Source organism: Elaeis guineensis, chromosome 5 (assembly GCF_000442705.2).
Source record: "Elaeis guineensis isolate ETL-2024a chromosome 5, EG11, whole genome shotgun sequence".
Lineage (NCBI taxonomy): Eukaryota > Viridiplantae > Streptophyta > Magnoliopsida > Arecales > Arecaceae > Elaeis > Elaeis guineensis.
Window position 1 is genome coordinate 3,602,033 of NC_025997.2, and position 13,626 is coordinate 3,615,658.

Here is a 13,626-nt window from a genome sequence, read left to right on the forward strand (position 1 = left end):
TTTGGGGTGACCTCGGAGAAGTTTCTCGGATTCCTCATTTCACAGCGAGGAATCGAAGCTAACCCTGAGAAAATAAAGGCAATCATCGACATGCGCCATCCGAACACCAAGAAGGAGGTCCAGCAGCTGAACGAAAAAATCGTCGCTCTCAGTCGGTTCATTTCTCAATCAGCTGAAAGGTGCCTCCCGTTCTTCAAAACTCTGCGGCAGGTGAAGGGCTTCTCTTGGTCGGATGAGTGCCAACGGACCTTCAAAGATTTGAAGAGGTACTTGGCTTCCCCACCGCTGCTTGTGAAGTCGGAGGTCGGGGAGACCTTGTACCTCTATTTGGCCACCTCCCTTGAGGCGGTCAGTTCGGTGCTCGTCCGAGAAAACGAGAGCCGAACCCATCAGCCTATCTACTATACCAGCAAAGTGCTCCGCAGCGCTGAAGCTCAATATTCGGAGACGGAAAAAATGATTTTCATCCTGACCGTCTCCGCGCAGCGACTCCGCCCGTACTTTCAGGTGCATACCATTGTGGTTCTCACCAACCAGCCCCTGAGGGCGATATTGCGCCGATCGGATATGTCGGGACGACTGACGAAGTGGGCGATGAAGCTCAGCGAGTTCGACATACAGTACCAACCGCGACCTGCCTTGAAGGCCCAGGTCCTGGCCGACTTCATCGCCGAATGCCTGACGGCCGACCAAGGGTCGGAGGGTGCGGATCCGAGACGAGACGCGGTCTCCGAGCCAGACCCGATCTCCACCTGGGTACTGCACATCGACGGAGCTTCAAACGCTCAAGGGAGCGGGGCTGGGTTCCTGCTCACCAACTCGGATGGGGTAGTCACCGAGTACGCCCTCCGATTCGACTTCAAAGCCTCCAATAACCAAGCTGAGTATGAAGCACTCCTTGCCGGCTTGAGGATGGCAAAGGAACTTGGGGTCGACAGCCTCCGGGCATTCTCCGATTCTCAGCTGATCGTGGGGCAGGTCAAAGGTGAATTCGAGGTGCGAGATCCAGCCATGGCAAAATATCTCCAGAAAGCGAAGGTCTCGTAATGCGCCTTAGGTATTTCAAAATTTTCCACATCCTTAGGTCGGAGAATGCCCAGGCCGACGCACTCTCCAGACTGGCGACCTCGACTTTCGACTCTTTGGACCGGACGTTCGTGGAGAACCTCGAGCAGCCGAGTATCGACCGGGTCGAAGAGGTGCTACAACTGACAGCTGAACCAAGCTGGATGGACCCGATTGTCCGGTTCCTGACCGACGGGATCAGCCCTGAAGATCCCACGGAGGCCAGGCGGCTCTGATGGTCGGCCTCCCAATATGTGATCATGGAAGGCCGACTCTACAAAAGGTCGTTCTCCCTTTCCTTGCTCAGGTGCTTGAGACCGACCGACGCAGATTATGCTCTCCGAGAAGTGCACGAAGGAATCTGCGGGAGTCACTTGGGGGGCAAATCCCTAGCCTACAAAGTCCTGCGACAGGGTTACTACTGGCCCACCATGAGGAAGGATGCGGCTGAGTTGGTCCGGAAGTACGAACCTTGCCAGAAGTATGCCAACGTACAGCACCGACCGGCCAGCCAAATCGCTCCTATTGTCGCTCCATGGCCCTTCGCTCAGTGGGGGGTCGACATTCTCGATCCTTTTCCTCCAGCATCGGATCAAAGAAAGTTCATAGTCGTCGTCATCGATTACTTCACCAAGTGGGTGGAGGCCGAGCCCCTGACGCAGATTACCGAACGAAAAATGGAGGACTTCGTCCAAAAATCCATCATCTTCAGGTTCGGATTGCCGCATACCATTATCACCGATAATGGGCGACAATTCGACAACCAAGACTTCAGAGACTTCTGCGCGAGGTTTCACATCACGCACCGACTGACTTCAGTCGGGCACCCACAGTCCAATGACGAAGTCGAGGTGACCAACCGGACCATACTACACGGGCTCAAAACCCGACTAAATGAAGTCAGAGGTCTCTGGGTCGACGAGCTGGGCTCCGTTCTGTGGGCTTACCGAACGACCCCCCGCATTCCGACCGGGGAGTCGCCTTTCAATTGGCCTATGGGACGGAGGCGATGATTCCACTCGAGATTGGGCTGCCATCTACCAGGATCGAGCGGTATCAAGAGCCGAACAACTCGGATTGCCGGAGAGCCAACCTAGACCTCCTCCCCGAACTGCGAAACGAGGCCCAACTCCACATGGCTTCATACCGACAGAAGGTAGCCCGATATTACAATGCCAAGATCAGGCCAAAGCTTTTCAGGCCTGGAGACTTAGTCCTGAGAAAGGCAGAAGTCTCGAAGCCCCTAGACCAAAGGAAGCTGACTCCGAACTGGGAAGGGCCCTACGTGGTAGCAGACACCTATAGGTCGAGGGCTTACCGACTAGAGACTCTGGAAGGAAAACCCATTCTCCGGACCTGAAACGCCGACAACCTGAAGTCGTACCACCAATGAACTTTGTACTTGTTCATTCGGAATACAAATCCAGTTTCAAATTTCAGAGTTTAACTCTTCGACTGACGATCGGCGCTCACTAAGAAGGTCGAGTCCCGACGTCCCGACTCGGACCTTGTGTCTGCGTGAAACCGACGGCCCGATCACCGACGATGTATCAGGCGCTCACAAGGACCGAGCCATCCACGGCGACGGGAGTTGACACTCATTCTACGATCGAACTTTCGGGCCAGGCTATCGGCTAATTGAGCCCCGACCAAAGAAAGGCGAGATGCCCACGCGACCGCCGTCGCGACTTACCGACCGAGCTTCGATCGGTCGAAAGATATTCGGCTTGCCACTGTCTATCACACGATGCGACCACAGTCGCATTCATGACTCACCGACCGAGCTATGGCCGGTCGAAAGATATTCGGCTTACCACCGTATATCATGAGACGTAGTGTAAATACCCGACACAAGGGTATCGGGATTCGACTTATCACCGTTTCTCCGACTAAACGCGCCGGACGACATCCGACTGAACGCGTCAGAAGAAACCCGACTGCCAAGCTTTACCCGACGGTCGGTCGGCTTTTGACTCAACGGATGCGCCCGACTCACAGCCGGGCGACCATCGAAAGGTCGATCCAAAGTCGGGACTTGTTTTACCTTCGTGGCGGCACGAATTGCCGAACATCCTGACCGATCTATATGGGTTAGCGACTTACGTGTTCGGATGCATTCTACAACACATGAAAAAAGAAAAATAGGCAGAGGAAAAAAGTTTAAGTCCAAGACTTTGATTTCATTAAAGATCAAAATAGGCTTTACAAAGATGGGCCGAAGCCCGGATACAAGCCAGAGCAAAAGCAAAAAAGAAAAACAAAAACCGACTAATCATCGGAGTCGGCCTCCTCCACTGGGTAGCAATGGGGGACGGTCGGAGAACCCGCTCTGCCTTCGGTAGTCGGGGCCGCCTGATCTTCAGTAGCCTGCTCTGCGTCTTCTTCGGTTTCCGCCCTGGTGGAAAGGCCTTCCGATACTGGTTCGGCCATCTCCTCCGCAGTTGGGGCCTCCGACTCTGACGGAACTACGCTACTGAGATCAAGCTCTGGGTACAGGCCTCGAACGGCTTCCCGAGCATCCTCGTACTCGACCCGATACGAAAGGAAGCCGCTCTCCAGAAGCTCTTCTCGGTACTCTTTCGAGTCACGGAAGTCTTCGACGGCCCGACCCAAGGCCTCCTTCGCCGACTCTGCTTCGGCCTTCGCGATGTCTGCGTCGGCCTGGGCGATGGACAAGCCTTCTTCAGCCTTGGCAAGATTCCCGAGGCTTACTCGGAGCTGCTCGCGGTCGGCCTCCAGCTCCTTGGCGAAGTTGTCTCGTTCGTGCCGAAGCCGGCGGACGGTCCGGAACTTCTTCTTCGCGTCGTCCCTGGCCGACTGCAGCTCCGACTCCGATGATGCCAAGGCTCCCTTGAGTCGGGAGACCTCCTCCGTAAGTCGGGAGACCTCCCCCTCAAGTCGGCCCTCCCGATCGACCGTCTGTTGCAGCTGGTCGACCAGGATGACCTTGTCGGCTTCAAGGGCCGCGACTTTGTCCCTCCAAGCCGCGCGCATGTCGCCGAACTTCTGATATCTGGCCTCTAGCTCGGATATATTGAAGACCAGCTGCACAAAATAAAGCCAACCGTTAAGAGACCGAATTTACGGGAACTACATTAAAGGCAAAGAAAGGAGAAACTTACCCGGATCATCATCGGATAAAATGAAGACAGCATGTCGGAGACACGCTGGTTCTTCATCGCATCGATGTCGGCAGGGAGGAGGAGCGCCTGGCAGAGTCTCCTGGCCAAGTCATGGTTGGCCAGGCCCGACGCACCTTCGAGGAGCGGGAAGTTGGTTGATCCTCCGCCAACCGACCGTCCTTCGTCGCCCGACGCCATGGGGGCCTTCCCTCGGTTGGACGCCCAGGCCCTGACGTCGGAGATCGACGGCAGGCTTGAGCCCGACCGAGTCTCGACCGACGGTGCGGCGGCAGCGGGCGCCAGTCGCTCGGGTTCGTGGGCCTCCTCCCGATCTTCCTCCGCTTGACGGGTGGCCGGCGCGCTATCTACGGACTCAGCAGCCCGTCTCTCGGGCGAAGCGGCGCCCTCGCCCGACGGTCCCTCGGACGGGACTTCGACGAGCACTGTCGGCGTCGACAGTGCGATGACTAGCTTTGCTCCCGACCCAGTCGGTTCGCTCGGTGGAGCTGCATGGGGCCTCTTGGGAGGCCGCGACGGTCCGGCACCTTGCACCGGCCTCTTTCTGACGGCGTACTGGCGTACGTCGGCTGCCATCAATCGTGATCTCGGCGGCATATCTGAAAAAGACGACAGATGGTCAGTACCGTAAAAAAAAACAAAAAGAAGAAAAAGGGCAAGAAAAACGAAAAATCGACCTAGGCGGGGGACCGGGCTAAGGCCGGTGTCATACAGGGCCTGCTCGGTGACGAGCTCACTCTGCTTCGGCACCGAGATGTCCTTCAGCCGGTGGAAGTCCTTCCGATCTTCAGCCTCCACCCGACTGTTCTCGTTCGGCTCAGGTCGGAGATTTCCCCAACGGACGGGGAACCTCCAAGGAGCGGAAGACGATGCAAAGAAGAACTGGTTCTTCCATCCGTGAATGGACGACGGAAGACCAGTAATGAAGAAGAGCCCCTTCCGAGGAACGAAGTACCACCACCCTCGGACTTTAGAGTGGGGTCGGAGGACGAAGAAAGCTCGGAAGAGGGAGATCCGAGGATCGGTCGGCAAAAGCCGACACAGAAGTGCGAAGCTGACTATCAACCGAACTGAGTTCGGCGCGAGTTGTGCCGGGCACAGCCCGTAATAGTCAAGAATGTTTCGGACGAACTCCAGAATCGAAAAACGAAGGCCGGCCCGGAGGTCCTCCAAGTAGAAGGCCACCTGGCCCTCAGGCGGGCTGTTAACCCGACCGTCGGCACCAGGGACGAACAGCCGAAACTGCCCCGAGATGCGGTATTGCTCCCGGAGCCGATCGACGTTCGGCCCCGAAAGCGAAAAAACCTCCACCTCCGGGGTTGACCGAGTGTCGTCAGTCGGCTCTCCCGACCGACTACCTCGTGGAGACGTCCTAGCCATGGACTCAAACGAATGACAGGGAAGAAGAAGAAGGAGATGGTGAAGATGACGATGGCCCTCAGAAGAAGAAGAAGGAACTACAAAGAAAAAGAGAAGCGGGGGAGAGTACCTGGAATGAGGACTTACGCGGGCAGAGTCTCGATAGTGAAATGAGGGGGGTAAAAAACTGAATAGGGGCGACCCTGTATATATAGTACCCCCGACGGTCGAGATGAAGGCACGACCAACGAGGACCTCCCAGATCCTGCCACGTGGCATCATCCGGGCCGTCCGTCGGCCCGACGGTTCGACGCACCTACCTTCAGATCGAGCCGCGTCACCTCCATCCGCTCCAACGAACCCGTTCCAATGGCCGCACGCCACATGGCGTAAAGGCCGCGACGTTTCGTATCCCCGAAGGGACGGCGGGAACGGCGGTTCCCCTTCCCGATGGGACGAGACGTCTGACACCTGCAGGACATCCAACGCCGACATGACACCTGACGCCGACGGGACGGGACATCTGACACCGACTGGATACCTGACGCCAGCGAATCGCTCGGCATTCATGAGACGTCTGACATCATATCAACCCGCGGTACGGTCGGAATTTGGCACACAGTGAATCCACTCCTTTTCGTCCGGCGTTGCTGTCCAAACGAAGGCATCGGCCAGCGCACCGTCCGACTCAGAAGTGGAGGGGGCAACTGTTGGAGAATACCGACCGACTCCGCTCACGCCGACTTATGATCGGGCATACCCGACCGACCGATCACCGGACGCCACTACCGACCGATTAACGGCTCTCTACCGACTGAGGATATGTCGGTCGGGCAGACCTTTTCCACTCTCCCGACCGACTGCACCAGGGAGTCCGATGGCCGACTCTCGCAACATGCCCAACTGACCGTCGGAGGGGCCCGAATCTCCACCCGATGCCACTCTGCTGGCCACCGACCTAAGGTCGGTCGACTCCTCCGATCGCCGTACTACTGTCAGAGACTGTCAGTCCTGACAGCGGCATGCGGCACTGCCGCCTAAGGACATCATCCCGCCTAGGGCATTGTCAACCCTAGTGATTTGACAGCCCCACGACGATGTGATACTTTCACGACAACTCTGACAGTCTACAGTGAGTTGACAATTCCTCAATTGTCTGCGCTATTAATGACGACGCCATACTACGCTCCACTATATATATCGGGGAAGGCTACAGTGTTATAGGCTCTTCGAAACAACAGGCTCGCCCCCTCATTCTCTCATTGAGTTCTTTACTTTCTTCTCACTGTTGCCTAGTCTCCTCTCTGACTTGACCGTCGGAGGGTCCCCGTCGGAGCTGCCTCCGGTCAGTGCGGACTTTCTTTTGCAGACGCTCGTTCCCGACGACCAGACGATGAGGGGATTGGCCGCAACAGTGGTTAAAGCCTGTACTGAAATCCCATATTCAGCCGGACTTGGAAGATCATGAACCAATTCAGTTGAGAGCGATGTTCTAAAATGGCATCTATCTACTCAAATTTGTCCCTCCACAAACACCAAAAGTATTATTTCTTTGATTGAGCTAAAGTATTCTGAAAGATCAAAAACTCATATTAGGAAGTTCCAAAACTCATGGTACGTTAAATATATCTCTTATTTTTTAAATATGCCAACTTGTGGGGGTCGCCACGCATTAATGATGTGTCCGAACATGGGCTGTGCTCCCTGTTTTATTGCTCCTATAATGAGCCGTTCTGGATTTAAGAAACCAGAAGTTTTATTACACTAGAAAGCCCCACAACCATGGTGTCATCACTACAAGCCTATAACTAATCACATATCCACCTATAAGCCAACAAATCAAACATCATTAGGATTAAAGCCTCTAATTATAACCCATTATAATAACACATAGTCGTGGTCTCATGGACAAGTGCCATTACCTATTTTGTTGTATTACTATACGATAAACGAGGGGGACTTCATCTATTAAACTGGCTTTTTCCTTGCACTCCTTTCATTTTCTGAATGTAGGAATTGATGGGCATGATCTGCGAAGTCTCGTCCATAGACATTCTCCATTGCTGAAACAGATTCTTACAAGAGAATGCCCCACTAGGGAGTTAAAGCTATCCAAACGCCAATTGATAGGATTTGAGGGTTCAGCTATTAAAAAGGTGTTCTTTCCTGACATGTAACAGTGGTTTGTAGCATTTCAACTAGAATTAAGCTCATTTGTCCTATTAACGCAACACCTTCTGCCATTACTAGTTATGTCGTTTGATCGGTGGACTTTCTTCTCATTGGTTGGACTGGCAAATTCATTTCTTGATCATCTTCTGATAGTGAGAGGATAACAGCTAATTCAAAGTGGCGGATTAGTTGTAACATCGCCATCTAATGGACTGACTTTGAAATCATTGTTTCTGAAACCTTTCCAAAAATTTCAACAGAAGCATGTAATTAATGAACTTCTAGACTCCTCTTAATATTTGGGTGCAAAATGCTACAATGCATTATGATTAAAAGCAATGGAGCAGCACTATGGATCAAAGTGCAAGTTAGTAAGCTTTGATACCCAATGCTTAATAACTATTTCCTAATCAACCGACCCAAATCAATATGATTTTTGCTGTATTTGGTTTGGCTGCAGTCCAATTGCAGCAAATCCTTGTAGTATTTGAGCTGTTTGGATCGCAACCATAGATGTTAAAGAAGGTCGAGATGCAACAAATGTTATGACTTTTTCCCGCTTATTTCTATTTTTCAATAGTTGATGCATTGCCAGTCCCTCTGCTTCCTACCTCCAGACTTCAGAACTGAGAAACGTACTAGAGGAATATTAAATACCGGCAAGGATGACAAACACTTGGAAATAGAAGTCCTTGCCTTGACCATCATATAGATGACCCTTTGCGCAGCTATTCCATGGTTACCCAGTAATATTATTTCTCATTGAACTTTAGAAACAATGACCTCTTCTATTCACTAGTCTATTGTTTTGTGTTAAGGATTCTAGAGTCAAATTGCCCATTCTACCCAAAGTCAAACGGGCTCACTGAAATTGTCCTGTTATTATATCACTAACATATGTTACTCTATCGGTTGTTGGGGCCATAATTTTTTGGTAGTAGTGTAATGTATGTGTCTGTCCCAGTATGAGGCATGGAGCTGGAAATGAAGAAGTGCTGAACAGCCGCCACCACCTCATTTTGAATGACAGGCCAAAATAGTTGAAAAAAATATTAGTGGAGAAAACCATCTGGCTGGGGGCCTTGTCAGGGTGCATGGAGGCAAGGGCTAACTCAATATCTGTAGCCGAGATAGGCTGAAGCAGCTCCTTTTTTTTGGTTGGAGATGCAAGAACATGTCTTTTAAAACTGTCCCAAAGGCTTGTCATGTTCTGGGTCTTGGGCCTTGCTTCTGAACATGTGTCACATCAATGACTTTGCCCATGAACAAGCAATTGCAAATCCAAGTATCTGAAACTTTTCTATAACGTATCAAGGCATGTACAGATTGCAAGTTCACCAGGCGCCCAATTCTACATGCTCCAATCCCCTACGTGACCTATAGCATCTGTACATGCAATCATGCCAAACGATGAAGGGTGCATCAATTAATTCCTAAGAACTTGTTTGGATATTTCCTGTATAAATATGAAGCAATGTTCAGTAGGAATTGGGCTTGTTGACTCACTTGGCTCCCACTCTTCTAAGAGCTTTCCCAAGTCCTAATCTATATCCCAGCCTGTGGGCTTGTTAGTCTGCATGAAGGGAAAGAAAAGACCCATGGAGGTCCCTTTTTTTTCCCCTTTATTATTATTATTATTATTATTATTATTATTATTTTCTTTCCTCTCTCAGAGGAATTAGGCTACATGGATGCTAGACTGTTTTTTTTTTTCTGTCAGATGGTATCCTACACTCGTGCCTCACACGTGTCTCCCGAGTTCCGACCCAGGGGTTGAATAAGCGGGAGCCTATAAATAGGCTATAACAGAAAAGAATCCCGTTGGGCTACCATCTAATCCGGAGGCCACGGCTCATCACCCATGGCTTCCATCCTACGCGTCGCGCCTTTCCTCTACCCTCGCCTCGCCCGTCTCGCTCGCTTCCCCAGCGCACTGCCTTCAAGATTCCTGACTCGAAGAGTCTTCGCTGCCTCTCGCTTCTCCTCCACCTCGCCGTCTTCGGTCTCTCCTTCTCCGCCGCCGCCGCCGGAAACCCTACCTTCCGATTCCCGGTCCGAAGCTCCGACGAGTTCTCCGCTGCAATGGGTCTCAAGAACAGCGTTCTGCGGCGACCTTGGGGTTGAGGACGTCGGGAGGCGCGTCCGGCTCTGCGGCTGGGTAGCCCTCCACAGGGTTCATGGCGGCCTCACCTTCCTCAACCTCAGGGATCCCTCTGGGATCGTTCAGGTGCGTTCTTTCCTTCCGATGCTCGTTATTTGTCTTTCCTTCTTGCGTTTACTTCCCTTCTTTTGAGATTTCTTTAGTTGATAGGATCTTCTTGATTCTTGCTAACCGAGCAGTGCCCAGCAATATCACTGGGTAGTTCTTGATTTTTAATAAGGACATGTTGCTAATTCCACCGTTCTTGCCTATTGCAATATTTTTTGATGATTTTTTTTTTAATTTTTAAAATTGGTATCAGTTATCTTGATTCTTGATAAGGGAATGTTGCTGATGGATAGTTCTGGTTGTATTTCTTTTTTTGTTTTTCTTAGGTTACGACGCTTCCTAATGAATTCCCGGATGCCTATTCTACTGTGAACAAGCTGAGGCTTGAGTATGTAATCACTGTCGAAGGGATTGTCCAGGCTCGGCCAAAAGAATCCGTAAATAATAAGATGAAGACCGGGGCTATAGAGGTATGGTCAGGACTCTTATTGCTTAATATCTTGATGTATGTTTGTAGCCTGTATACAGAAAACCAGAACAACCGTTTCTCTTTTCTCCTGATCTTTGCTGCAAGAATACCTTTTTTATGATGTAGAATAGTTCTGAACAGTGAGCTTCTTAGAAGTGTGAGTTACTTATTCTCATAAATTTTGTCTTTATATAACTGGATATTTGTGTGCGAACAACTCCAACATCAGTACTTTTATATGCCAACGCATCACTTGTTTTACACAGTGAAACAAGATTCTATGCAATGCACTAACCTCCGTATATCTATTTTCCGAGGCCTCTTCTAGCACTGGTCAGGAGCACAAAATATGGTAAGGACAGAGGAAGAATTGAAATACATAAAAGAGATCAATTTGTTTTGGTAAGAAAGATCATTTTTGATCTAGAAAACAAGCATTTTATGAAAATGTATCTAGTACATGGATAGGTCTTTTAATTAATTCTACCCAGATTGTTCAGTAAGTTGAACTTACCAAAACAAGCTAATTGGACTCATTTCATTACTTGAATAATATCAAGGATGTAATGTTGTGGACTTGTGTTTAGATACCATGGAACTGAGGTGAATGTTATTTAAGTTATTGTATGGATGGAGGTGTGCATTGCATCATTATTTGGTTGGCGATAATCTAGCATTAGAAAAAAAAATCCCATATTTTGGTATGAAAAGAGGATGAGGGGGATGGTAAAATAAATGGCAGGTCCCATGGTTATTACTAAGAGAGAAGATGAAAGAATTACCAGCAAGAGGGTGGTCTTTTCTTCCTATGCCAGATTATTGAGTCATTGCTTGACAAAAATTCATCTACCCTTTTAGTTGAAACCTTCAAATGCTCCCTTTTAATTGTCAATCCTACAACAATCCCAACTCAAATCGATTATGCTAAGTCCAAATTTCTAACTTTCTATGTAATGATTTATTTATTTTTTCCAAAATTAGCCAATTAATGGTGGGATTGCATTTAAATATATTTACCTAATAAAAGATTAAATATATTAAATTTATTTATAATAAGAAGTATATTTTCTAATATATGTGTAATTAATTTAAAAATACTTATCAACTCATGTAAATATATTTCAATATTTGAAATGTCCATATTGATGGCTTTCATTAAGTGTGTCATTAAATGGCCAAATGGATTGAAGTCATTGAACAAAAAACTGTCATTACTTGAATTGTTTATTCAAGGCTTAGTTGAAAATTTGGTAATCTTTTCATATAAGATTACCTCCACCTAAATATAGTTATATGTTTCTGGTGCCATTGTCTAGAGTAAGCTTTCCACCAACCAAACATGGTAAAATTTATTTTCTTGACAATTATGTTTCTAGATAAATGACTCTCTGGAATCATCAGCTTAATCCTTAATTTGAAATACCCCAACCAAACAAACCCTTAGTAGTCAAGATTGCTGGTACTATATTGAAGGAACTGAATTTAGCATGAAAGAGAACCTTGTATTTGGATTGCAAAAATTAGATGCTGACATCTATCTTACTTTCTATTAAATTGAATCCTCTAAGAAATTTTGGATGATACTAAACTTTCCCAACAAATTATTTCAAGCAACCATCCATGCCAGAATTTTGGAATATGACTGTATTTTATCAGCCAGTTTTAAGAGCTGCAACTGAAGTACTTCAAATGGAAGGGACCTAGGAATTGCTGATAGGATCTGTTGAGTTTCCGACATAAGTGTTCTTACTCAAGATATTGTTCTTTTTATTGTATAAATGGAAAATAAAATGTTCATATTGGTTTCATGGTTCTAGAGATGGTTAAGATGGGGTCATGTGTAATTAGAGGCCTTAGGAGATCCAAAACATGTTGAGGGAATGGAATAAGAATGTCATTGAGCAGTAGATTTTGATGAGTAATATTAATTAATCTCGTCCTATTTAATACATCACATAAATTTTAGGAGCATAATAATACGCTAGTGGAGTAAGTATATTGCTTGGAAAAATCAAACATTGCAAATCTGGGACTGTCTGATAATTTAATCTGATCTATTGATTTCTGTTTGAAGAAGAAGAGTTGGATGTCACTTAATAGCATTTCAGGAAATATATGTATGAGAAGTTATTTTCTGTGAATCAGAAAGTCACCAGGTCTGGGACTTGGATTTTGAGGTGACTACCAAAAAAAAGACCTTTAGAGCTTGCCTCACAGTGGCTATGTATATGTGAATTGTTATTATTGGCTTACAAAAACAAGGGAAGGTATGCAATATCACAATTGTATGATGAAACAGAGAGCCTTCTGGACTATAAAACTTTGTTTTGATATGGTTGTTATTATTATGGGCAATATTCTAATGAAATAGAACCATGCAGTGTTGCGGGTTTATGTAAGGAAGAGAGCCATGATATGATATGAAATGCTCCAAAACAATATTGACTATGGCTAGATTGATAAATATTTACTTGTTGACAATGCTGCTATGAGAGTTCATCCAAGGGGATGCCAGATTCTGCTGGATCTTGGACAACATGTTGGTCAATGATAATATGACTATTTATCATAATCTCCAAAATTGCCTAACATAATATAGATCATATTTACTGATTTTTTGTCTTGTTATTTTTATTGTCATCAATCCTTTGATTTGCAGTAAGAATGAATTTCTAACGAAAATTTGTCACTAGTTTGATTGTATGTGGTTAAAATTAGGGAATATACTTTTGGCAAGCTGAATTGATCATGTGAACGATTTGCCCTCCATCTTGCTATCATGAAATGCTAACTGAAACCTTGTATTAATTTCACCATCCTAGGTTGCTGCAGAGCATGTTATAGTATTAAATTCTGTAAATCGTGCGTTGCCTTTTCCAGTTACTACTGCAGATGATGTAAAAGATATTATTACCGAGGAGATCCGTTTGAGGTAACTTGTTTACAATGGATTGGTTTTATTTAATTGTGCCTTTTTGATGGTCATATGTTAATGCAATTTACCATTTAATTCTTCTATTCTCTTATCTCAAATATTTGTGTATAATATATGATACTTAATGGCAAGGACTTGAAATACTGGCCAGTGGTTGGCACAATATTTAATAAGTATTGCGGTATAGGAGTCATGTAGGGTTGATAAGGGTTAAGATCTACTAGTTAATGTGAGATACAATAAACAAAAAGGAAAAAAGGTGCTCAAACAGTTTCAA

General features: G+C 47.3%; 1 protein-coding gene across 4 annotated transcripts in view; it reads left to right on the forward strand.

Moving 5' to 3' along the window:
• Positions 1-9,541: 9,541 nt before the first annotated feature.
• The window catches only part of LOC105044470 (aspartate--tRNA ligase, chloroplastic/mitochondrial), a 29,607-nt gene continuing 25,522 nt past the window's right edge, over positions 9,542-13,626 (forward strand). For 3 of the 4 annotated variants that reach the window (XM_073257166.1, XM_073257168.1, XM_010922388.4), the window contains exons 1-3: positions 9,543-9,963; positions 10,272-10,415; positions 13,237-13,346. In XM_073257166.1, the coding sequence (XP_073113267.1) occupies positions 9,598-9,963; positions 10,272-10,415; positions 13,237-13,346 (620 nt within the window). In that variant the 5' untranslated portion in view covers positions 9,543-9,597. Of the gene's footprint in view, positions 9,964-10,271; positions 10,416-13,236; positions 13,347-13,626 lie in introns of all 4 variants that reach the window. The other variant, XR_012141309.1, reaches the window with a different exon arrangement.